General features: G+C 43.2%; 1 protein-coding gene across 5 annotated transcripts in view; it reads left to right on the top strand.

The window, feature by feature from the left end:
• Positions 1 to 25058, top strand: part of FLI1 (Fli-1 proto-oncogene, ETS transcription factor) — an 89301-nt gene that overhangs the window by 39699 nt on the left and 24544 nt on the right. For all 5 annotated transcript variants that reach the window (XM_041125126.1, XM_030022943.2, XM_030022940.2 and 2 more), the window contains 3 exons: positions 10941 to 11152; positions 19813 to 19967; positions 23345 to 23548. In XM_041125126.1, the coding sequence (XP_040981060.1) occupies positions 10941 to 11152; positions 19813 to 19967; positions 23345 to 23548 (571 nt within the window). The remainder of the gene's footprint in view (positions 1 to 10940; positions 11153 to 19812; positions 19968 to 23344; positions 23549 to 25058) is intronic.

Genomic DNA, 25058 nt, shown 5'->3' with positions numbered 1-25058 from the left:
ACCTAAAGCCATAGCACTAAATCAGTCTCAGTGCTGGGATTTGACTGCTGGCAGCCTTGGCTCCCAGCTCCCTCTCCCAAACACACTATGTGCCTGTGCTCTGCATCTTGCCTGCTTTCCCTGCAGCAAAATATTCGAAACTCCCTGCCATGAACTCATTCACGGCCTCTGCCTCCCTGGTCTGCTTCACCAAAGCCGAGGGGAGCTGGGAAAAAGAAGCCGTTAGTTCTCACAGGTGTGGAAAACTATCCCTGAGCACAGACTTCTTGAGGTGGCAGTAGCAAGAGACTTCATTTATCTAAGCAAGGCTCAGAGCCCTTCTCAGTACTGCGCTGATAAAACCAACAGACTTTCTGTTAATGGTTACTGATAAGAGGTTTTGGTAAGTTTTTTGCTCAGCCTCAGAGGAGAATAAGTTTTGCTTTTGTCTAGCAGTTTTAGCCCTAGGATAACACTTGTGACCTCCTTCTTCCAAGGACATTGGAGCACTCTACAAAATCTGCGCCCTTTCGGGGACAGGCATCATATGGATTAGGAAACTGAGACATGGGGACATTAACACAGCTGTAAAAGAGCCGTTTTTTTTATTTTTACTCTCACATCTGCTGTTGAGCTAGCCAGCAGGCAGCATTCACTGGTGATTCTAGTACATGGGACACCAGAGTTGGAGTTAGATGTATATATTTAGTCTGTATGTTTGTCTTCAGCAATAGCTTTGCTATAGCATTAGGCATCAGAAGCTATTTTACTATTGCAGTTTCCTGAAACATGAGTGTTGGTAGGTTAGTCTTTTCTCTGTGATGTTTGATATCACTAGGAAGAATAGCACCTTGTCAACTCCTTTTTGTATTGTAACGTTAACTTTGGGTTCCAGCCCAGGTGCCAGTATGGGATTTGGACCCACAACTTTTTGTCCAAGAGGTAAGAGTGATGGCTATCCCTGAATCCTTCTGGGGCCTTTATCTTGCACTGAAATTAAAACATCAGTGTTTCTTTGTAAAGAAATGAAAGCCCCTGGGAACTTCCAGTGGTGTAAACTGGGTTTTCCTGTTCAAATATCTCGATTGAGATTGACAAAGAAAATATCTCAGTGTAATCCTGCTGAGCTGTTTTGCTTGGAATGCCACAAGCAGGCTTGTTCACAAAATCTCTGCTTTTCCTATAGGCGTATGCAGAAACAATCTCGTCACTGGAGCCACAGGGGCTGGGCTCGGTGCACAAGAAAAACATAGATCCATGCCATCCCAGCAGGGTGGCAGCCGTCAGTTCCGCTGCCAAGCGGAGGAGACCAGTTGGGAACTGGATAAGGAGCCAGCAGAGGCTGGGTATTCTGCAGAAGGCATCAATGCACGGCTTTATTAAGCACTCAGCTGGGCAGTGATGGCACCTGTGTTTGCAGCCAGGATCAGTGGGCAAAGGAAATGGAAAACCTGGTCTGAGTATTGTTTCTAACTGCTCCTCTTTTGGCTGTCTGTCTCATGAAGTTTAAACAATATTTTCGAGGGATTCAAGGGACTGTGGCTCCCAACTTCTGGTAAATGTGAGTGCGGTTTGTGTAACTTTAGGCTCTTTTGAAAATCTCGACCTTGGGACTTGTCCATCCCAGTAAATGCCATTTTTTCTGGTTAAGAGGCAGATAACAGTTTCACAGTGCTCTATCGAGCATATGCACATGCTTCTTAGGGAAGAAGTAGGTTCCTAAACCACCACCCCGATTTCCTCTTATCGCCATACTTTGTGTGATGCACACTTGACAACAAGCCTAAGTAACAAGCTCTGGGCTGAAACACTGAATTTATGCTCTGAACATCATGAGCACTGAGACCCTGAACATAGATTTAGTCCAAACGTAGCTCAGGGCCCGGGGCCAAACCCAGAACGCAAATAGACTCAATCCCTAATGCTTGAAATCTCAGGCCACATCTGGTTTAGGATTCAGCTGCAGGACTGCATTGGACTTGTATTTGCCCCCTCTGATATAGTGTCCAGACCTTGCAACATGCACTGTAGATGTCAGTGATGGATTATGCCTTTTATTTCCTTTTGGCCGAACCTTTCCATTGCTAAGCATTCCCTAGGTAAGAGACGTTGAGCATTGCTCAAGACTCCTACCCCCGTTTCAGGGGAGAAGCACATACTGCGCTCTCTCCTGGAGACTCTGCTTTGATTCTTTCATGCTGTTGTTTTTCCTTAGTCTGGAATAAGTCATCTTGGGCTGAAAGTGCATGTTTTGTTCTCTGCGGATGGAAACATAACAGCACCCGATGAATGTTTCCTGATGGGCTTCCTGCGATTGTGAAGGGAATGGTGTCAGAGAACAAAACAGGATACGATTGCGGTGTTTGTGAATGTAACTGGGACAATGGTATCAAAGTGAAATAAAAAATAATGAATGGGCATTGGTGTAGCGGTGAGTCAGAGCTCAGAGGAACCTGAAATATTTGTGTCTCTAAACTGCCACCTCCCAGATCTTGAATTCCTGGGAGAACACTCTTTTTACAGTTTCCAGTGCTTTGGCAGTAGGAACCCAAACTGAAAAGATAAGATTTTGTGGTTTGCATCTATTCCTTCAAGCTTTTAAGACTCCACTTTATGTCCTTTTCCAAGGCAGCCTGTTAAAGAGGAAGCACATAGATGTGACATACTCTCTCTCAAGACACACCCCCACCTCCAATACTTTTGGGTTTCTCATTTTATTGTTTTCCTTTCTAGGGTGAATCATTTATATTGAAAAGATTCGATTGCTCTTTGCATGTGGAAAACAAAAACAGCAGGATCGTTGTATAGTCTCAGTTTCTGGTATGAGTAAAAATGCCACCAAAAAGCTCTCCTTTCAGAGAAATTGTGGCACTACTGCAACAGGCAAATGCAGTTTAAAGTGAGCTCAAGTTTTCTGAAACAAAGTGCTTGGTCAGTCTGCAAACTCCTGATGAAATATTTGCCACTGTAAAGCAGCCTTTGGCACTACATCAAGGAGTGGAGTTGGGCAGTGGGTGCTTCAGGACAAAGCTGAGGTCAGCATAGAATTTCTGCATAGCAGTAGACTGCATTTATTCTTTGGGATAGTTTGGGTTTGTCAGGAAGCCAGACTCTGAAACCATCTTGCAGTTTCCCTCCATGTGTCTTCAGCAGAAAAAACCATAAAAATGCTACAATAATATTTACTGAAGTGTGTATGTTCACAGTTATATCCATGTGTCTCTGTTTACAAACACATCTGCTCAGTGCAAGTCAATTATTTTACAAGGGTGAGGAAAAAAAATTAACAGGAAGGTGAACAAGAACTAGGTGGATTTGACTGCCCAGCTCTGGAAAGCAACCACCCACGCAGCATCAAATTATTCTTAGTGAGCATGGGCAACTTTGGAGCAGAAAAGCTGTGTGCAGAGGTCAGTGGTGATACAAGCACAGTAAACTGGCTGAGGAGAGTGTTAATACATGGCAAAGGCTGATTGATTTTCTGGAAACATGACATGGCTTGGAAAAGGTCTTGAGAGATCATATAGTCCTCCCACCTCAGCAGAATTATACTGATTAATTGACAGAGGCAAATCCTTTTGTAGTGAAATTAGCTGCCAGAAAATGAAACCTGGCTCAAGCCATGCCAATGGCAAAGCTTCCAGCACTCTTAACAGACTTAACGTTTTACCTGCAAGGTTCAGTACTCATCCTAAATAATCTCATGTGTCTTGGTTGGCAGAACTGGGCAGGAATTCTCCCAAGCCTTCTGGGAACAGAAGCCAGAAGCTGTGATTTGTCCCTCATCTGCTAATGGGCAGACACCTCATCCGCTATTCCCAGCATGTATCAGTACAGCAGGGTGTGAAGCATCTGAGACGGATAGGAGTGCTTAGGGAAATCCCTATCTATAGGCCCAGGGATGCGGGTAAGCCAGCTGGAAACTGGCGGGGATATTGCATGCTCCAAAGCACAGCTCCCGTTCTTTTTAAAGGAAGAGCTGCAGCACACCTCCAGGATTTAGGAACTTACATGAGTCTATCAGACATGTCCAGTCTCTCTAGCCTCAGATGTCACCATATTACTTTTAAGAGGTCAAGAGGCCACAGCAGTCATCTGGGCAGGTTCTTTTTTTTTTTTCACTTCCTCTCCTGGTCCTGTGCTGAGACCGCACAGAGGCATCTCCTGGAGATTTCCCATGGGTCTGGGGCTGGTGCCCGTAAGCCTCCTTATCATCAGCCCTAATGCAGCAACTTGCTGGGGAGGAGTACTGTGTTCCTGTTATTCCCACTCAGTATTTAGCCTGTTGGAAACAAACCAAAATAGGCTCTGAACTGATTTATGTGAAGTCCAGACTGAGAAAAAAGTCATTGGTCCAGATCCTATAAATGTGTGCATGAAGTCAAGTGCTCTTCTGAAAAGTGAAGTACAGAAGTATGATTTAATTTTTGTTTCCTTTTTGTATCAGATTTTAGGGATCTTGATATCAAAACAATAAAGCATTCATTTTAGCAGCCTTCTTTTATCCATTTGACATGAAATTTCATAGAAATAGTGAATGTAAAAATAAAAAAAGGACATATTTCCTTATGAGGAATTCTTCAAAACCATATTGCCCCATTTTTAAGCTGGCTAATTTCAGTGTGTTTTTGCTATTTATGCCTATCTTATTCCTGCTTTGTTTCCTCCTAGCATGAGTTACTAAGTTGTGGTTTCCCATTTATTTGAATTGTGAAGAAATGATGCTGTATTCTAAGACTGCCAAGTTAGGCTCGGATGTAGTACTCTGAGTGGAAACTGAAAGAAAGGCAGTCTGAGCTGCAGAGGAAAGCTTGCGTCTCAATTTGTCCGGGTAGCTGACCTGCTTTGTAGTTTTGAGCAAGTCTCCAGTGCAGAGTAAGAGCAAACTTATTGCACTGTGGGACATCATCAAAATAATTAAATGAAAGCCCTCCTTTATACACCAAGAAAGCCTCAAATCTGCAGAAATTTCGACACAGTCTTAAAGGTATGCTGCTGCCTTCTTCATCTTTAGTCCTGTTGCAGCAGGGAAAGGAAGACTGCATCTCCTCCCATCCCTCCTCCTCAGGGCAGGGACAGCTCTGTGGCACAGATCACCAGCATTTGGGTTGCCACAACCCGAATGCCACCAGCTCAGCTGGAAAATGCTGTGAACAGAACAGTTTGTTGGTCACTGTGCAATGCTGCAAGTAGATAGAAGAGGTAAAGAGCAGTGCATTTTGGTGGTGACGGCTCTCAGCCTGCTGTTTTCACTACAGCGTTGTGATGGATCTCTGGTGCTAGCTGCAGCCCGCAAATCTGTAGAAGCAGGCCTTAAATTGATTGTGAAGGGCACGAGATTGGATTGTGGTTGTTAGCAATAAAATGCCTGTGACTATAATTTTCCAGGGGGAGTTATGTGGACTCCCTGCACCAATCACGTAATATCCTGTAAGGAAGGTGAGATAGAGTGAGCAAGCCTCCAGAAAAGTATGCTGAAAAAGCTGCAGAGGTCTGTCTTTTTGTTTTGCTTAGGTGTATTGTGAAGACTGGATATATTAGAGTGTGGGATTGCAGTCCAGGCCTTGCTTTGAACTATTCAAAAGATTCCTGTTTATGTTCCAGTAACAGCACTGGATGAGGCTCTATGCCCCACAGAGCTTACAGTGTGCACAGATCAGGGCAACAGAGGACTGGAGGGAGAAAAAAGGCACGGACAGGGGAATGCTTCGCTAAAGGTTATGCCAAAGATCAAGGACAGGGATGAGAATAATAGTCTGCCTTCCTGCCTCCTAATTCAGTGCTCAATCCATCCGAATTTGCTGCCCCAAGATCAACACAGGCTCTGCTCCTTTTTAAATTTTATATTTGACTCATTTTCTTGTAAGTCTGATGTTATCTCTTTTCTGCTTGTATGAGATGTTGGCAGCAGAAGTGCTGACTTGTAAAACTGCACTGCCAAAGTCATTTCTATTCAAGGAATAGATCCTCTGTGCTAACCTCAAGCCATGTGTAAGGCTAGTTGCTGCTGGTACCTTGTATTTTGGTGCTTCGCATCATACATCTGGGTTCTTCAGACGGTGGGTTTGTGTTGGTAACATTCTCTTTACAAAAATATTTCAGGAGTGATTTTCTCACAGGACTAAGAGTGGCAAAAGTATATTATGGGAGAAAAAAAAATGAAAAGAAAAAAGTCACCCCTCTAGAGGTGGAAGTAATCTTTCCATGCATGGCATAATGGTTCAAGTACTCAGCATTTTCTTCTAAGTCAGACTTCGTGGAGGAGGATGAACCTTTGATCTTTAGCAATGCTTTTTAAATGTGGTTATGGCCAGAAAAGTGAATATAAAGAGCTCAAAGACATTATTCAGTGAAAATTCATTGCATGCACCTGGAAAGAGCCATTATTGTAGACATTGGGTTATACCTGGTATGAAAGCTCTGACTACTGTCACCTCACCAGCTCTTGTTTTCATGACCTTTCTCCTAGAGCTGAACCCAGGGAAGTGGGAACTTCTAGCGAGCTTTCCTTGCCAGTGAACTTTGGATAAGGTTAAAAACCTGAACTTTTAGGGGCCTCGTCCAAGGCAAACCTCTAGAGGTTAGCGAGGACATTAGGATATCCTGGGGCTAGCTCTATTATTAGTGCAATCATCAGTGCAACAAAGACTGTGTCAGCGACTGTGAACGGAAGAACATCGAGGTAAATGATGATGTTTCACATCATATGTCTGCATTGCACAGTTGCCCCTGTTTTTTACCTAGGGGCTGTTTCTCAGACCCATTCCTTCCATATATTGGCTCAAATGTCCTGCTCAATTCATTAACTAAGTGAAAACTTTTCTAAAGCTTGCATGCCATCTCCATTTCGCAGTAAGGAATCAGGATAACTTGAAGTGGACTGTCAGCCCTCCCCACTGTGCTACCTGTGTGACCAGAAGAACAGACTGGCTTTCCTGCAGCTCGTAGGGACAAAATCAAAGTGTACCTCACCTTACTGTAGCCCTTAGACCTGGGTCTAGATGGCTCATCTAAAAAAAGGAAAAACTGCAAATTCGACCTCCTACAACTATAAACGGTTGGTTATTAATAATAGCCATATCACATATTCATGTCTAAGGGATCCAGAAGTGTGTGCCAGCTCTATGCAGAGCTGTTTCAGCAGTCATAGCAATGGGAGCCTTTCATTTGTGGCAGTTCGGCGGTGGGCTGCCCTGCAAAGGCTGCGGCTGTGCTTCACAGGGAGTTGAATTTGCCTATCACTGCGCTGCAAGCTGCCGTAGATGGGATTTGCCACATTTATGCCAGGAATGTGATTAAAAACTGGAAAAACTGAAGCTAGCCTACTCCCAGAGGCAATATAATGTAACATATATGCCAGAATAATACACACAAGACCCCTGTCTCAGACTCAGTCTGGCCAGCTCAAGTACGCAGCCCAGGAGGCAACAACATTGGGGGGAACCCTGACGAGCTGCGGCCTGTCTGGTTAGGTTATGTTAGCACCTTTAATGCGTCAGTGTGTTTTCCCAGTTGCCCGTCACCAAACGCTAAGTAGCTCTCAATTCCAGGGGATAGAAATTTGCCCTCTGGTATTCAATTTAGCTGTTGATCTCTTCCTCAGCCAGAACTGAAGCAAACACTTCCTGAACAGACTAGTCCTTCAAAATTGAATCTAGCCAAGCAGAGCCTCTGGTAGTGAGTACAAGGAAGGTTGTACACATTCCCCATCTGGCTCTCTAGCCTGAAACTCCGGCAGGGCCAGCCAAGCCCTGTCCTCTTCCAAGAGAGTTAAACTGAGTCCCAGGTAGTCCTCGCTGCTTGGACGTTATCTGAGTGGTCCCTGTACTTTGACACTGTCAGCTAAGGGCTACCTGTTGCTTGCCACCCCTTTGTTTTTCTCTTAAGCTATAGATGTACACACCAGGGAGAAGCTGATTGCAGCAGGGGTTGGCAGCATGCCACCCAACTTCCCTTGCATGCAATCAGCAATACTTGTTTGCTATTTGCATGCACGACCTGGATCGTAAGCAGGTGTTACAAGCCACTATCTCTGCCTGATCTGGTCTGTGTGTCTTCAGTTCCCCCAGAGCCTTGAGTCTGTAGCTTTTGTGGCTGTCACTAACTCAGGGGTTTAGCTCAAACGATTCCTGGTTCAGCAACTGCTTGGGCCTGCCATGATGGCAGCCATCGCATTTGAATTTCTTTTCCTGTGTGCGACACGGTTTTAAAGATGGTAGAGTTTGCAGTTTGTATGCATTCAAGCAGCAAAATGCAGAGCTTCTCGGTGCAACTGCTGCCTGCCTGTGAGATTATCATGATCCCCGTTAAGACCAGTTGCTGCTGTAGGCAGGGCCTAGCAGCCGCTTTGTCTTTCAAGGAAGATCCTTATCTGAGGAGGCAGGCTTCTCCATCAGATATTCTGTATATCAGAGAAAAGTGTGTACTTGCCTGTGTATGTAAAGATAGTTGTACTTGGATGCAGCCCTAATCATTGATCCTAGTCTAGCACAGTTCTTTGGGGTGGGGTTTTTGTTGGGTTTGTTTGGGGTTTTTTTTTTGGGGGGGGGGGGGGGGCAGTTAGCCAGAAAGATCCCTGCTTTCCAATTTTTTTCCATCAGAACCTTTCTTTGGAAGAAAAATGGCTTTAGGCAGAAAAAGCATTACCTCAGATATTGTTTCCTTAAAAAATCCCAACTTTGTGTATGTTTTTAGACTGGAAATCTCAAAAACCAAACATTTAAAAATTTTATTTCATGAATTTGCAGTGATACTCATGGTTTCCTTGCCTCTGACCAGTAAGATGCATAGCTGAGACTGGGTCTAGAGAGTCATAAATTAGTCCAGCACCCCAGGTATTTGCGGTTCACCTACCACCTCATGCCATAATGTAGGGAACCCCACATTTTTTGTATTGAGAGGAAGCAGAGACTTACAGAAGATGTGTCATTTAGGAACCCCTGCCTGTCATTCTGACTTCAGTAAATCAGAGAAGCAGCAAGTCACTATATCCTTACCTGTGATGGAAAAGCTTGCTCCCTTCTAAGAGCTGTCACCAGAAGATCTCGTGTTCTTGTACCTTTCGACACAGGCAAAGTTTATAGCCTGGAGGTAGTCTCAAACCCTTTAAGGAGTTTCTGACACAAGGCTGTGATCACACAGGGTTGCACCACAAGGAAATTCTTCCGAGGGGCACCTTCCACTCCCTAGCTTACTCTAATTAAAGCAGAAAAAGGGAGGGGGTATTTTTGAAAGGTTGTGCATCCACCACAAAAAAGCTGTTGGAAAGGATGAACACAATCTGAGCTCCTTGCAACACACAGCATTAGGCAGTGTGGGGTAAAAGCTCTCATTTTTGTTGTTGAAAGGCTGTAGCCATCTCTGCTGATCAGTGTGAGAGGTTGCTCACAAAATTTTTACAGCAAATACCGTAACTTCAGCAGGACTTATGCAGATGTTTGAGGGTTCCTCCGAATTCAAGCTGAGTCAGGCCCACTTAAATTCCAGGCTACTCAGGCTTCTTTGGTTTTGTTACGTGATCTGAGATGAGAGATAGAAAATTGCTGATATTTGTAAATGCAGAGCACTGACCTGACTCTTTCTAAGTAAGTGGGTTAATTTCAAGCTGAGAGGGACTCTCATGTTTACCCAGTAGACTCTAAGTATTGACATTTTTTGTGATGATATCATGAGCCTGGTCATATCTGATTTGCACTTAGATTCTCGAGTAATTGGAGGATTCCAGCAGCTGCACTTTTCTAAGTTTTCAGAATTTCTGTTTCTCTCCCTGGTTATGGAAGAATTTGCAAAACTAACCTCAGAAACGACTACTGGGGGGAGGCAGGGAGAGAGCAGTAATTTATTACATTGCAAAGCTTGTGATGTGGACTGTCTCCTGTGTATTTTGAGCACTGAGGGTTTAGCAACACACCAGCTTTCAAAGCAAAGACAGTGTCTGTACGTTCACAGGTAACCCACTGCTGCATACACATCAATGTTACGGGTCTTTCGAATGCTCGGTCCACAGAGTGGGTGAGTCTGTTGCTGCCTTTGTTTCAGAGGTCTGCTCCATTAACTCACGTTAAAGTAGTGTGTGCTTTTAGTTTGGGAGGTTCCTCATTCAGTTTCTGGCTTGCCAGCCATAATGGCAGCTGTGTTATGTGCGGTTAACTTAGCTCCATAAAGAACATGCAGACCTTGTCAGATGCACTTTGAATAAGGCAGGACTGTGCCAAAGCCTTTATGAGCCTGGCATGCTTCATTTAGAAAACCCAAGCGCATCAACGCAAGGAAATTGATAGTCAAAACTTTTTGTCAACATTTGGAGTTTCAGCAGGAAAAAAAAAAGGATAACAATTTCCTGTTTTTAAGCATTTCTAGAAATGCACAGTTTGGTAACTCACCAGTCCTACACTTCCCACAAAATAAACAAAAAGTGTAAAGTAATGCATTTTTTATCCCACCACTAACACCCATAACTCTGACCTGTACTGACTGCTTCTCCTTCACTAGTAACCTCAAAATATAAACACCACACAAAACCCTTTGAAAGAAGATGTATAGACCTTCAAATGACACTCCAGAAATGTTACATACTACATATCTCTTTGGTTGTTTTTGGACCAGCAAGTGCAGGCAGGTGGGCAGATAACTATGAAATTCCAGATGAAGCTGCTTACAGCAAGCAACAAGAAGGATATAGCACCCAACAGCCACCTTTACTGTTTGCAGAAGTCAAGTTAACCTTAATTCTTGCCCCACCCAGAGCAACACAGCAGCTAGCAAAGTAACCCACTGGTTTTGCATACGGGTTAATGGACCCCAAAGAATCTGATTCAATCTGCAATCCTGGCAGATGGCAATTTCAGACAGCGCTGGGCAGCTGTGGGGCCCTTGCAGGTGCTCACCAGCTCAAAGAGAGAATAAAAGTGGAGTTACTAGTTTAGTCATGACTCTGAGCACTTGTTTTTTTTTCTCCTCAGGAGGCTCTGTCGGTGGTGAGCGACGACCAGTCCCTCTTTGACTCCACGTACGGCGCTGCCACTCACCTCCCCAAGGCAGATATGACAGCCTCAGGGAACCCTGACTATGGCCAGCCGCACAAAATCAACCCTTTGCCTCCTCAGCAGGAGTGGATTAATCAGCCCGTCCGGGTCAATGTAAAAAGGGAATATGACCACATGAATGGATCAAGGTAAGGAAAGACCCTTTCCACATCTACTGAATCTTAAATAAAAGCAAAGCCTGTATCCTCCATTCGTGCTCTTGTCCTGCCTATTAACAAACTCCACTCTTTGTGTAGGACCCCATCCAGCTGCCCCTGGAGTTCCTTTGTCACTCATTTTTCAATGGCCTGAGGATCTTGTTCTAGCAGTTCTGCGGTATTCATATCTACCAGTATCCATGAACGCTGTGCAGACTGGGACATGAGACTGCCAGGACAGCGTTCATGCTGCAAACACTGTTGTAAATTACACATTTCATCACTTAGTTCAGCATCCCACAAATGTGCCATGGTTCAAGGAGCTCCTGAAGATGGAGTCGGTCATGCAGTAATAGTTGGTGTTTATACCAGTGCTCCGGAGTGAAGCTAGTGAAAGCTGCACTAATGGACTGTATGCGCTTCACTGGAGGGCACTTCTTACTGCATCTGTAACTAGATTCGTGCTCCATCAAGGCAGAAGCGACCATATGAAACTGGAGAGCTGCTTGATGGAGAAGGGAAAAAGAGGAGACTGAGGTCCTTTTTGGCAGTCTATGAGGTGTAACAAAACAAAAGGCATATACCCAGGTCTTCTGTGTGAATATATGCGACCACTGGTGAAAAAGAGAGTTCAGGAGTAGATTTGAGCAGTGATGTTAACCATCAGAAGGACACTGGTTGTGATGTGTCCTCTACAGCTTTTAGCCAAAGAGGTAGGAGGCCTGCTCCCCATCATTTGTAGTTAGAGCTGGGGCAGATGGATCATTTCCCTGTTCAATGAGAAATTCAAAGACTTGAAAACTTTTTATTATCGCCGCTCAGGTTGCCACTTTGAAAAACTTTTCTACAAGTCCAAAGCCTAGGAAAAAATTTCACCTCTTGGAGAAAATCTTTAGGTGTAGAAATTACAATTTTTTTCAGTTCTAAATATATACAATAAAGAAAAACTATTTTATTTTTTAGCATTACATTTTAGAGTTCATATTAATTTTAAATTTGATTTTAATTTCAAAGTCACAAACATCTCTAACATTTGTACAACGTTAATACAGGACAGTTAAACAATCAAGGGGGGTTCTTCTTTAGGATTAGTTTAGGGCTTCTGTAACAGCCTATTTTCCTGGTTTCTGAGAACCTAGCAAAGTGTAGAGTTTGAAACAGAAAGCAGCCTCGCACTTTCAGACTTCTGTAGTGAGATGATGGTGTTAAAGACTTCAAACAGCAGCATGTTTTTTTTCCTCGTAAGTATACAGTAGATGCTGATTTTACTATAAGATAAAGGTCTTTGCGTCAGTTGGTCTTTGATGGTGATCATTTGTAGACTGAATTTGATCTTGCCCCAGTTGTACCTTGGTATCATTTCTGGACTTCATAAGAACTACACAGATTTTTGCACTAGTGCTTCCAGTCTCAGAGTTGAGCCTGAAACATGGGAAAATTAGTTATTTCCTGAAAAACACCATCCCTGGATAACACAGGCAAAAGGATGGATCTTGAAAGTACCAGCAGGTTTGGCTTTTTTGATAGTCACAAGGACTACCTTTGGCTACCAAGGCTAGTCTTCTTAAGCTATCCCTAAAATCTTCAAGAGGGCAATGCGGAGTGGGATCCTGAGTGAACGAGCAAGGCTTGTGCATGGTGCTGTGCAGGTCTGACCTCTCCATCCTGCGGAGAGGTGAACCAGTCATGAGAACTGAGGTGGCTGCATCAGCCTCACATATGGCACAGGCAACACGCTCCCACGATCATGTGAGGACTCCCTTTGTAGCATTGCATCAGTTGCTCACACCCATAGTGTCAGACCAACACAGAATGTTTCCTCCCATTATGCTACTTGTCTGTCTCACTCTAGCAAATTTTGGAGGGGCAAGGGAGCAAGTAGTCCTGTCGCACCCGCTGAGCTACCACAGGCAGCACATATTTGTGCTTTTCAGATCCTGTAAGCACATGTTCTGTATGAATTCCGCATATGTGTTGTACTTCTATGTCCAAAAGTCTATGTAACATTCTCATTGTATGTGTATTGCATGGACTTGGAATGAACTGTATCAGGCTGTCCTTCCATTGTGATCTTTGTGTTACAATTTCCTCATCTGCTCAGAAAAAAAGGGAAATAATACTGCTTTGACAAACTGATTCATTAACAACTGTAAGTGCTCTGATAGCCACAGAAAAAAACCCTCCAGAAGTGTTTATTCTGCACAAAAAGGAAGTCCTTCTTTATGGGCTTGCTCAAGACTACAAGATTCTTAGGCAGAAACTAAGTGTCCTCAGTCTCTCTAGAAGAGGCATAACAACTTCCCAACCTGTTAGGAAAAAACCACTCTTTTGAATGTCAAAACTAAGCTCTGAAATAGCTTCTAGCCTTGCCTTTTGATAAGTTATTAGCACAAGAGATCCAATCCACCCAAGAAATGGGAACATTCATCTGAGTTACCCATCTCCTCCTATTCATGGCTAAAAATTTGCCCTTTCCCCATATGTCCATCACAGTTCATTGTTGCGGGTTGGGCCACTCCAGTTGCTTGTCCCTCTGCTCATCAGCTGCCTGGCAAAACTGACACACCATCTGAGCGGCAAACGCCAATCTCAATACAAATTAACTTGAACTGCGGACTGAATAACAAAACCTATTCCCCCTCCCTCTCTCTCTGCCTCTCCTTCTCTCTCTTGTTTTTCAAGCACACTCTCTTACCGGGTTCCAGCTGCCTCATTAGAGGGAGCAGCCTTTATTCTGTGCTTCACCTGTACTTGAAGCGCTAGCATTTTCTGCTTGTCAAGAGAATGGTTTATGTACTCTGGGGAGTGATAAAGCTATAGGAAACCTGACAGTGGAGGGAGCTGGATGACGGCAAGAGACAGTGTCCAGCTTTTCTTCTTTTTCTTAGCAACCAGAAGCAGGTCTGACTGCCATGAGGTATAGCATGATGAGTTGGTTTGGTCCTCAGCAGAGTGGGAGAAGGGGTCTTTGAAGAACCTCTCCAAGCCTGTTTTGCAGAGCCATCCCTCCAAGTGCTAAACAACATGGAAACCCTGACCAGCCTTCTACCCCATGGCAGGTTTTCCTGGTTTACTCCCAAACTGGAAAGAGTTTCCCAGATAACAGCATGCTAACTGTGTATAGGGGATATTCAGGCAATGGCAGAGATCTGTGTTTTAGGGGAGAAGATGGGACTTCCTTATTACTGCAAGATTCAGAAGTAGAAATTTTGTGAAAGTTTCTAGTATTATCAGACCTGGCAGTATATGGCCTCAAAATCTGTGCTTGCCTTCACAGACAGCTGCTTGCTTAGGACAAAACCCAGTGCTACATTTGTGTTTCGCAGTGATTAGTGTCCAAACACAAGGTAGTTAAAATCCAACATAGAAAAATTAAAATCCTTGTGCTTCTTATACCCCCTTAGGCATTGGGAAAGGGAAATGGTCTTGTATATGTAGCACTGACCTGTTACACACAAAAAATAGAAGTCCAGCTTTTCCATGGTTTTACTGCAAGATGTTCTGTGTACCATTCATCTTTCTGCATCCATTTGGGGACTGGAAGCGTGGCTTGCAGTCTTTGTTCTTTGCTGAGTTTGTATCTCTTGTTTATTTCATTTATAGCCCATTCACGGAAAGATCTGTCTCCTACAAAGTGCTTGTACAGTTCCCAACATACTAGGCCTGGATTTCTGTTGGGACCTTTAGATGCTTTTGTGATATAAATACAATCATCTATATTTAAAAAAAAAAAAAAATCTTTCACATTTAAATTCCAATGAATAAAGGAGGAGGATTATTTAGAAAAATGCTGGGTAAAGTTTAACCCAATTTACAGTCCATTTTAATAATTGATTTTTCCTTATATTTTACATAAATTCCAAATGCAAAGAACAAACCAAACAACAGATGTTCCAAATTTTGACTGTATTTACTGAGTTACTACAGATCTGCATTCGTAGCTAAACTCAGAGAGTGATTTTTAAAAAGACGTTACAAAATTTGTATGATCTTCAAATGTGAAAGAATATTCTAATGGGCTGGATGTGTGCATGATTGCAGGCAAACTTCACTATGTAATTCCAGCTGATGTTACGAATTTTGTCTAGCTGAAATAATGAAGCCAGTGCTTTGAAAATGCTTTGGAGATGTTCTCTTGCTTCAGAATATTAAAATAATGCCAAGGTTCAGGGATCTCAGAACATTTTTATGCCACAATAATTTTCTCAAAACAAAACAAAGAGACCATCTATGATGTCTAGAATAAAAAGCCCCTTTAAGTAGCGTGTGAGCCCTCTAGTGGGATTCGCTGTGTTGTTCTAGTCCCCAGCCAGAGCAGCAGACTGTGCAATTAATTACCTACTGTTTGCATTTACCTGTATGTGATATACACAATTCTTTTAGACCCTACTGAGCCTCTGTGCTTTCCTCATGCAGTTTGAGTTTTGTAACCTCTATGTCTTTTTCCATCCTTTTTACAGCTGTCCCTTCTTTCTGCAGACTTAGTCTTTTTCAGTGTGAACCTCTTCTTGAGGCATTCCTGAGAGCAGGGGGAGAGGCAGCATTAAAGGGCAGTTAGATGTGAGTTTCGAGGAGCTGTGATTCTGCCCTGATAGCTCTGTTACCTGCCTGTGAGAGGGAACCACAAGCAGAGTCACAGTATGTCTGTTGTTATTTCCTTCACTGAACAAAAAAAAAATTAATATCTAATTTCAAGTGTAAAGATTAAAGTTGAGAAGACCAAATGGGGACTTAAACCAAAAAGTGGCAAATTTAAAAAGAAAAGAAGATGGGAAGAGAGGAGGAATGAAAAGATAGGAAGAAAGGAGTAGAAAGAAGGAGGAAATATCACACTGACCGCAGCTGAGTCAGGTTCAGAAATCACTGAAATCCCTTATTTTGCTCTTTCCAATGAAAGCCAAAGGTGATTCCTAGACAGAGGCCCTGGGACAGTAATTGCTTTATTTTCAGGTATCTGGAACACAGGCTGAAGCTGTACAGAGGATTTATTAGTCAATGCCAGGCTAGCTGCTTGTCCATTTTGGCCAGTCTAGCATAAACTTTCCCAAAACACCAAGCTCTTGGCATCCCCAGAGACTGCTACTGGAGCTGCTGGAACGAAGAGTCTTTGGACGGACAGTGGGAATGAGTACTGCTTCATACTCCTTGGACTCTGTCACTGCCACAGTGAATACACTTAAGAGATCTTGTGAAAGCAGCCTATATCCATTTACCTTAGTAGATCTACAACGTTTTCTGCCCCAGAACCTGAGCAAGTCCAACATGTATGGCCACTTGAATGTCTGAAGTCTCTGTGAAAAGTCAAGGATTTAATCTGGCATCTGAAATCACCTCGCACAAACCATTTCAAATAATGAGGAAATCTTTATATAAATCTAAGTCTGCTTGCGGGTAATGCATGAACTAAGAAAGGAGCTATATTCAATGAATACACTATTCATGGCTCACAGCTCCCTGTTCTCATTTGATACTGTAGTTGTTCCCCACACTGAATTCTTCTCTGTGTTGCCCACAGCTACACCTACCTTCTCCTGGGATACTGTTAAATCCCTCATCTTAGGCTGGGGCAGTACAGTAATGGGCATCCAGAAGCTGCGAAGACAATTCAGTCTGGTAGTGCTGTCTCATTTCCCGGTAAAAGGCTCCATTTGGATCTGGTAGGAAATGCTGGCTTACAGAGGACACAAAAGTAAGGATCTTCCTGCTTGCCGTCACTAAAAATTTTGTGGTGTTTTTCATAAGGACGGTTCGGTCTCCTGCCCAGCTAAGTTTTGGTAATGCTATTCCCAGTTATGTCTGTCCTTCCGCTATCAGATTTCCACTGGGCTTAGCTCTGGATCCAACCATCCTGAAAACTTCCTCAGAGGGAAGGGAGGTGTCTATACAGCCACACGGACACAACCCTGTCAGGTACACGGAGCACATTTAACGTCCTGCAGGGTTAAGAGAGTGGCTTCTCTTCCCACAGTGGTAAATCAGTGGTTGGTAAGGGCACCTCAGTCACTTAAACTTCTTTTCTGATCTGTCTCTTAGACTTGGTTGTCTAGTTTTGACTGCGGAGACATACAGAGCAAGGCAGAGAGGATAGGCAGGGTCCTAACTGCCAAGCCAAGAGTCTGCAAAGTGAAAAATCATCACAAAACCGCCGAGGAGATATCTTACAGTGTTGGTGTTATTTTTGTTACTTTGCTGTATCGGTCATGTGAATGTGTGTGATACTTAGCAGAGAGAATAGAGACAGCCAGGGACCCTGTGGTCTTTTCACTGGTGTCATTTCATGCCAGTAGAAAGCACGTATACTCCTAGGCAGATAAGCTTTTTAGAAGATGTTATGATCTGAGAGTCTGGATATATCCTATAGTTCTGTACGAGTAGTATATATGTAACTATTTTACCACAGATAGCGCGTATCTCAGCTGTGGGGGTTATTTTCCAGGGAAATTTAACAACCGAGCAGGGGGCTGGGAGTGAACCCCTAAGAAGGACCTTAGGCAGCAGGTAGTTGTGCCAGCACCGCTAGCACCTGGGACCTGCTGACTGCAGGGAACGCAAAGAAAATTTTACTGTTGTGTCTGAAGGAGGGAGAACTTAATCCCAAACCATACGTGGGGATGTGTGTGTTCAGGTCTGCCACACCAGCTGGGCTGCTCACACCATTTAAAGTCAGCACCTGGTCTCCAGGCCAGGCGAGCGAGGAGGTTGGTCACCTCCCAGGGACGGTGAGCACTAAGCTGAACAGAGTCTGACACCCTGAAGCGTGGATGCTCTCGCTGTTTCACCGAGTCTTCTCAGGACAGCCCGTACCTCAGGAAAGAATAAGATCCTTTGTGCTGCTTCAGGGCTTTTTCTCTGCCAGTAAAGGCAGCATTTAACACCTGACACAGAGTATTTCAACAGAAAGTTAGAAATGATCACATTCCCTGTGAAAACCCTGGTGTCCCTGCAGTTGCTCAGACTCTCCTCTGACTGCCACGGGGACATTAAACCTTCAGCAGTTTGCCTCTCTGAAGGCGGATTTTGGTTCCCTGCCTGGAAAAACAGTAGGCGAAATAGTAAAACCTTAAATTCGAACATGTGTAAGTTATACATCTTATTTCCATTTTCAAGTAACATTCCCTCAGTAAGACATGAGGAAAAAATTACCATCTGCCTTAGAATATCTCGGTGGAGCATTTATCTCCCAGCCATGATAACTGAATTTCAGTAATTTCTCCCTCCCCCACCATTCAGATTAAGAAACAAATTTGTTTAGTGTCCAAACTTGGAAGTCTTGCCAGCTGGACTCGGAGGGTGGGCTTTGGTGCACTGTCATAGCTCTTACCCTTCAGTGAACGGTTTCCTCCCAGACGACTTTGCTTCTTGCAGGGAAGAAGGACAGCTGCGCAACTAAAAGCAGTGGACTGAACTGCGCTGGGTATGGGCTCTGTGCTCACTTTGCATAGAGATTGCACACTAACGCACCCTTGTAAAGGTGAGGGCAATAATGCTGCCCTTCCCTGGTACATTCTTCGGAGCTGGGATGTGCTGTGTGCCTGTGGCAGGCTCTGGACTGGTGTTTTAAGTGAACTCTAGAGCTAAAAGCATGACTTCCTACTGCAGCTGGAGAAAAACAAAATCTGTGCTCCCTATCTGTGGTTTGGAGGCTCGTAATTCTCCCAGAGCAGGACAGAGAAAGCCTATTGCTTGCCAAGGGTCTGCATGTAGTCCAGGTCTTAGCACAGTGCCACCTGAGTTGCTAAATGTTCCCTCCTCATCACTCCATCACCTCAGAAGTAAAACTGGAGCCAGAGACTTTTTCACACACAGTTTCTGTGGTCTGAAGTTCTTGACTCACGCCTAAGGCACCTAAGATTTCTAGATTTCCTATCCAAGTAGTAGACAAGCCTGGGACTGTTTTAACTGTTAAGAACAGACAAGATCAGTTACATTCAGCCCTATATAAATAAGACTCTTTAGATACCATGCTAATATTGTCGTATTCTCTTGTGACTATCCTGTCATTTTGGCATGGGAATTTTGTGTTCTTTGTTAATGAAATGAAAGGAGGTGTATCTATTTCTGATTAGCTCTGCAGAAATGCCTTAGGTCATGAGGTGAGAAGTACAGCCTTTCTGTCAATTAACAGACTCCACTGCAACAGAAAGATGGTGTGCAGGGTTGTTTTTAACACAATTCAAGAGTGAAACAGTCCAACAAGGGCTCCTAGACCATCAAGCTGTGTCTGAAGGATTGCTAAAATGCAATTGAGCCATAACAGATGAAAGGGGAGTGAGGGGTGTAACCAATAGACCTATGTGATAGGCACTTGCTTTTTACCTGGTTCTTGAGTTTTGATATTTCAGAGGTATTGAGTATGACCTTACAGCTACCATTGCCTTTGTCTGAAAGTCACTCTTTTTTGAACCTCCAACTCTCTTTCCCCCAACTGGTTTCATTATCAGAGATCCTCTCCATGAGACTTGTGATTCATAGATCACCTTATGACATTCATGTGACAGGCCAGGACTGGCCTCTCCCACATGTAAAGAAACTCCCCTTAACTTTTCACCTTTGGGATATTTGCCATTTCTGTAACCCAAACCTCCTTCTGCTACAGCAGGGATGAAAGGTGCATAATAATGACAAGTCATCTGTTTCCTTTTGCATTTCAGGGAGTCCCCTGTAGACTGTAGTGTGAACAAATGCAGCAAACTCGTCGGAACAGGCACAGAGTCCAACCCAATGAGTTACAGCACCTACATGGATGAGAAGAACGGGCCTCCTCCCAACATGACCACCAATGAGAGGAGAGTCATTGTCCCAGCAGGTACCACCACCGTCGAATTCTTTGTGCCGTATTTCCTTGCACTGTCTTAAATATCCAGCTGAACAGATAAGGCTTGTTTAACCACTCTCTGAGGAATTTTCTTTCTTACAAACCATGTAAAAAGTAAGGAAAACATCAGAGTTTCTGGCTAGTGGGAATTTCCCGTGTCCCAGTGTATGTTCTACCTTGAATCAGAATAAGGAGTGGAAAATTAGTTCTTCTTCTTCCTCTTTTTTTTTTTTTTTTTTTCTGGAATGAAATGTTGTTTTAGTTTGTTGAACCAAATCCATCTCCCGTCATGTGTTAGAGGAGAATCTGCAGTGCTTCCTGGGACACGCATAGTATGATCAAAGAGTGCAGTTCATAGGCAAGAATAAGCATGAAGTGGACCCAAATTATAACTCCCATGATGTTCTGCAGGATCCAGATGCACTTTCATGTCATATTGATTCAAAATGAGCTATTTTGTTTTCATTTTTTTGTTAGAAGTAGAAAACCAGAAAAATTATATTTTGCAGGAACTACATAATCCTTCCAAAAACTGTTACACAGAAACATTCCTGTCCAGTTCTCTGTTTGTATTTGATATCCACATCTGCTGTCTGAAATTGGCAGGATGCATTAGATGCATTTGGACAGTCAAGGATGAGAGCTGCTGTGGCAGGCAAGTGAACTGGTGAAGTCTGAATCTGGAATGAGAGGGAGTCTTTTCCCTGCAAAGTTTATAAACACCATAGATATAAACAGGCTAGTCCAGGAACTTCCCAGCAGCAGAGATATTATGAGCCAAGCCCTGGCCCAATTTACGTACCGAAACTTCCACTGATTTCAAGGGGTGCAGCTTTTCACCCAGTGTTGTGAGGGTTTCACCAACGGTTGTAGCTGATTCAAGCAGATGAACTGTTGGCAGAAAGAAATGTACTCGTGGAATTTAGCTCTGTTTTCTGATCATGGCTTGACCACGAACAGATGACAATTCCCAAGCATTTGTTTGCCATTTAGGATGAAAAGCAAAAGCTTGAACTGAATGTAGTGAAGGAAAGCCAATAAGAGATTGACAGCAAATCTCAAAGTACCATTAAAGCTGTTGTTAGGATCTGCTTAGAGAGACTGGCTAACCTAATTGGTGACAGCATCAGATATGTTTTCAGCGTCAACGTTGCCTAGAAAGGTGTTAGCTGATACCAGCTAGTCATTATATTATTGAAGATATTCAAGAGGAAACATTTATCCTGCTCTTTACCATGCTATTTATGCATATTCAAAAAGACCAAGGGTGGGCTAAAATTTAGCGTTGTTGTAGACATAGGGGAAATGACTTTTAGTGCCCTCAGTGGAAGAGAAGGTTTAAAATCTCCTCTTTGAAGGAAAGTGGAAAAAAGGACTTTTTTCCCCTCATGAGCATCCACAAATCAAAACCTTGAGATACTTGTGAAATAGCAGTGATTTACCAGACTTTGGAAGACAATAATGAACATCATCCCAGATCTCTGGCTGCAGGATATGAGGCCGAATTCATCCAAGAAAGGCATTTGGAAATTTTAATATAATCCAGAGTAAAGATTTATAGCGCATTAGGGTGAAGATAGGCAAGAATAATGTCACATTAGGCTTGCAATAGTAATAATAACGAACTCTAAGCCATGTTTCAAGAAGGCAGTTTTTCAGAGACCATTCAATGTCTTTGGCAGTGATAAATAGGCTGAACGAATATCTGAAATTCAAAAGTGTTTGTTTAAAGGGAGACCACAAATTCACTATGCTCTCTAAATGTAGGGGTTTTTTTTCAAAACTCAAGACAAATAACTCTTTCAATTAAAAAAAAAAAAGAATCCTCCCCTGAATACTTGCATTGTAAAATTTGCAGTCTTTTGCCAGTGCTTAGAAAGCAGATTTTAAATTGGCTATTGCCAAAATTTAAAGGAAATCCATCTTTGTTTCCCAAAGCAGACTTGCAAAGATATGGGGTTGTAAGTTCCACGTTTAAAATTCAACTTTAAGCAACCTGGTCCTACTAGAAATTCAGTGAGGAAATGTCACAGTTATAATTTCAGTATTCCTTGGTCTTACTTCTCCATTTCATGCTGTTTTTCTGCAACTCAGCTGCCCAGGAATGTACCAGGTACAGCCACAACCTGACCTTTTGTGTCAAGGGGTCCCTGCAGCCCAAGCACACACAGTTTACAGCTCTGGGCCAAGGCATTATATTATACACTATAAAATGTGTGGCAGAGGCATTTCTTGTCCCCACCCAAAGCACAAGCTACCAGCTGTGCGATGGCTACATGTTTCTGATCCATCTTCTCAACTGCCTCAGGACCTGAAGTGTTTGAGGTTTATCTTAGAGGAATGTACCAGCTGTGATGGACAGATCAAACGTCTCCAAAGCTAAGGCTTGCCTTCACAATCCTCTCCAGCTGCAATGGAACATGAATTTGCAGCTTAAATTTTCAAATGGGATACATGGGGAGAAGCAGCACAGGAAACATCTGAAAATGCAGATATGCTCTGAAAATGACTCCGTAAAAATGGTATCGTGGCACAAATTCTTGCTGGGACTTTCTGATCTAATGCTCTTTTCAAAACTCAAAGGATGATTTCTTTTTTTAACTACTGATGCAGCAAACCATCACCATGGGGTCTGAAACTCCAGCCGGGTTCAATCTCTCTCTTACGTCATCGCCAGTAATAAAGATTCCACAGCTGGAGCTTTGCTGACAGTTGATAATGATGCATGAGACAGTATAAAATCCACATTGCCCTCCAATAGCTGTGTTGGTTTTACAGGGCTAGCGGAGGTAGAATTGTGTTCTTGTCAGCGGGGTGAACAAATGTGACTCAGAGATACATGGCAAGCTGTTCTGTTTAAGCAATAATATTTTTTTTCAGAGTCCCTTTGCTGACCATAAATACCACCATCCTCAGACTTTAAAATGCCATCTGTTGGAACTTTGTAATGCACTTGTGAGGGATGGTGTGACTTATACAGCACTGATGTAATTACATAGCATTGCAGAACCAAAGCTGTGACAAGCATACTCTTTCAAAGGGATGAGTTTGCTTTTGGAAGCTTTTTTCCAGAGGGAGAAAAGTCACAGTCAAATGTCACTAATACTGTTCCCAAGCACAGGTATAAGATTCAGGCAGGTGGGAGACAGTCAAGAGAACTCACCCAGCCAGAGGGTCAGTGTGATCAGTTTATGAGCCTTGACTCTTGTTATAGCAGAGTACTTGTTCATCTTGGCAAAATGCATTGGAATCAGTAAATTAAATACATTTGGTTGTGGAAACAATGGTTAATGCTTTGACTAGGCTAAAGTGAGTGCTAGAGGCTTGAGGCTTGCATATAGTTACCATCTTTTGTGCTTTCCTGCCAGATCCCACCCTATGGACCCAGGAACATGTGCGCCAGTGGCTGGAATGGGCTATAAAGGAATATGGATTAATGGAGATTGACACCACCATCTTCCAGAATATGGATGGCAAGGAGCTCTGCAAAATGAACAAGGAAGACTTCCTCCGAACCACCTCCGTCTACAACACAGAAGTTCTGTTGTCTCACCTCAGTTACCTCAGGGAAAGTAAGTATTGCCCTGACTCATCCCAGCCCTAGCATGACATGCTGATAGGATAAGCTGCCATGAGCATTGAACTTCTAGGGCTCTTCTTGCAGGATAAATAGCAGCAAAGATGAAGGAAAAAGAACAGGGGAAGGCAAGCAGAGAGAGCAAACAAGGAAGGGAGGAATAAAAAGTGGGTTGGAAAGTTAATTTTAGCTTAGATGGAGTTAGTGGTGCTATCAGGGAGGTGAAGAACTGAGCAAGACTCTTAAGAAGATTAGATAGTCTTCCAGATAATAAAAACATCTGTGGGTACATGATAAAAATACATAAATTTGCTGTGGAGATTAAACCAAACATTAACTGATGGGTCATGGGCAAATTATTCCATAACTTTGCAGTTAGAGGGCTGTGCACTTTCCCCTAAGGCTTCTGGTAAAGACTGCTTCAAAATAGGACCGTCAACTGGCCAGAGTTGGAGATTTTCTACGTTCGTGGAAGCCCAGATTTGTTGGAAAGAGGAAAAAATAGAAGATTAATTCCCCAAATGTAAGTGTGCTGAAGCAAACATCGTGCAAATGACCTAGTACTCAAAGAACAAGTTTTCCTGAACCTCTTCATTGCTACTCTCTGTCCCACACTAGAGTATGTGATGGATCCAATACTCCTTTTTGCTGTATTAAGCCCCTAAGACAGAAGCTGTGAGCAGTCTTCTGAGCTACTTCTAGAGAAGCATACTGCAGCAGCCCAAACAGGAATGATCACCTTACAGTTAGCACACACTCTTGAGGCTGGGAGTGTTAGATTCAGACCTTCCTAAGGCTTCATGTACAACCATGAGCATGTCCATAGCTTCTGAATGTCTCCTCTTCAGCTATAAAATGGAGGTTAAAGCATTTCTTTTCTTCACAAAGGTGCGCTCAGGATAATTGCATTATGACGAGGCCAGAGAAGTGGAGCTAAATCTCACATGCTCCAATATTTTTTCAAGTGGAACACCTTTTATAGGAGTATAATTATTGAGGACTGAAAAAATCAGGAGAAGGTGCCATAAAGCGAGGTGGGAGGGCAGGGAGAGAAAGAAAAAAGTATATTTCCTCCACTGGGAAATCAAATTGTGATGTAAAGGCAGCTTAAGATGTCTCCATCTGGCCAGTGCAATAAAGCAGCGAGACAGCATTTATTTAGGGTGTTTCTTCAAAGCTGTTCGGTGCTGGTCTCTCCCTGCCTCTGCTAAAATCAGTGGGAGTTTTACAGATTACAGTGGGACAAGAGTTAGATCACAGATGGGTGCCTCTGTAAGCCCCACCTTTATGTTTTTTTGAGAAGTTGAGCCAAGGAAATGATTCACAACAAATAACCGAACTGTTGGATTTGAACAGTTTTTGTCCCTTGCCACTTCACAATAAAATAATTTCCCATCCAAAATAATTTGCAAATTTCATTCTGTTTCATCAGCAAAGAGCTGCTGGTTCACAGAACACTTCAAGATTATTGCAGATGCAAAATAACTTTCTAACTAAGGTTTGCA

The sequence above is a fragment of the Aquila chrysaetos genome, chromosome 8 (assembly GCF_900496995.4).
Source record: "Aquila chrysaetos chrysaetos chromosome 8, bAquChr1.4, whole genome shotgun sequence".
NCBI lineage: Eukaryota > Metazoa > Chordata > Aves > Accipitriformes > Accipitridae > Aquila > Aquila chrysaetos.
This window is presented reverse-complemented; position numbering and strand designations above follow the sequence as displayed.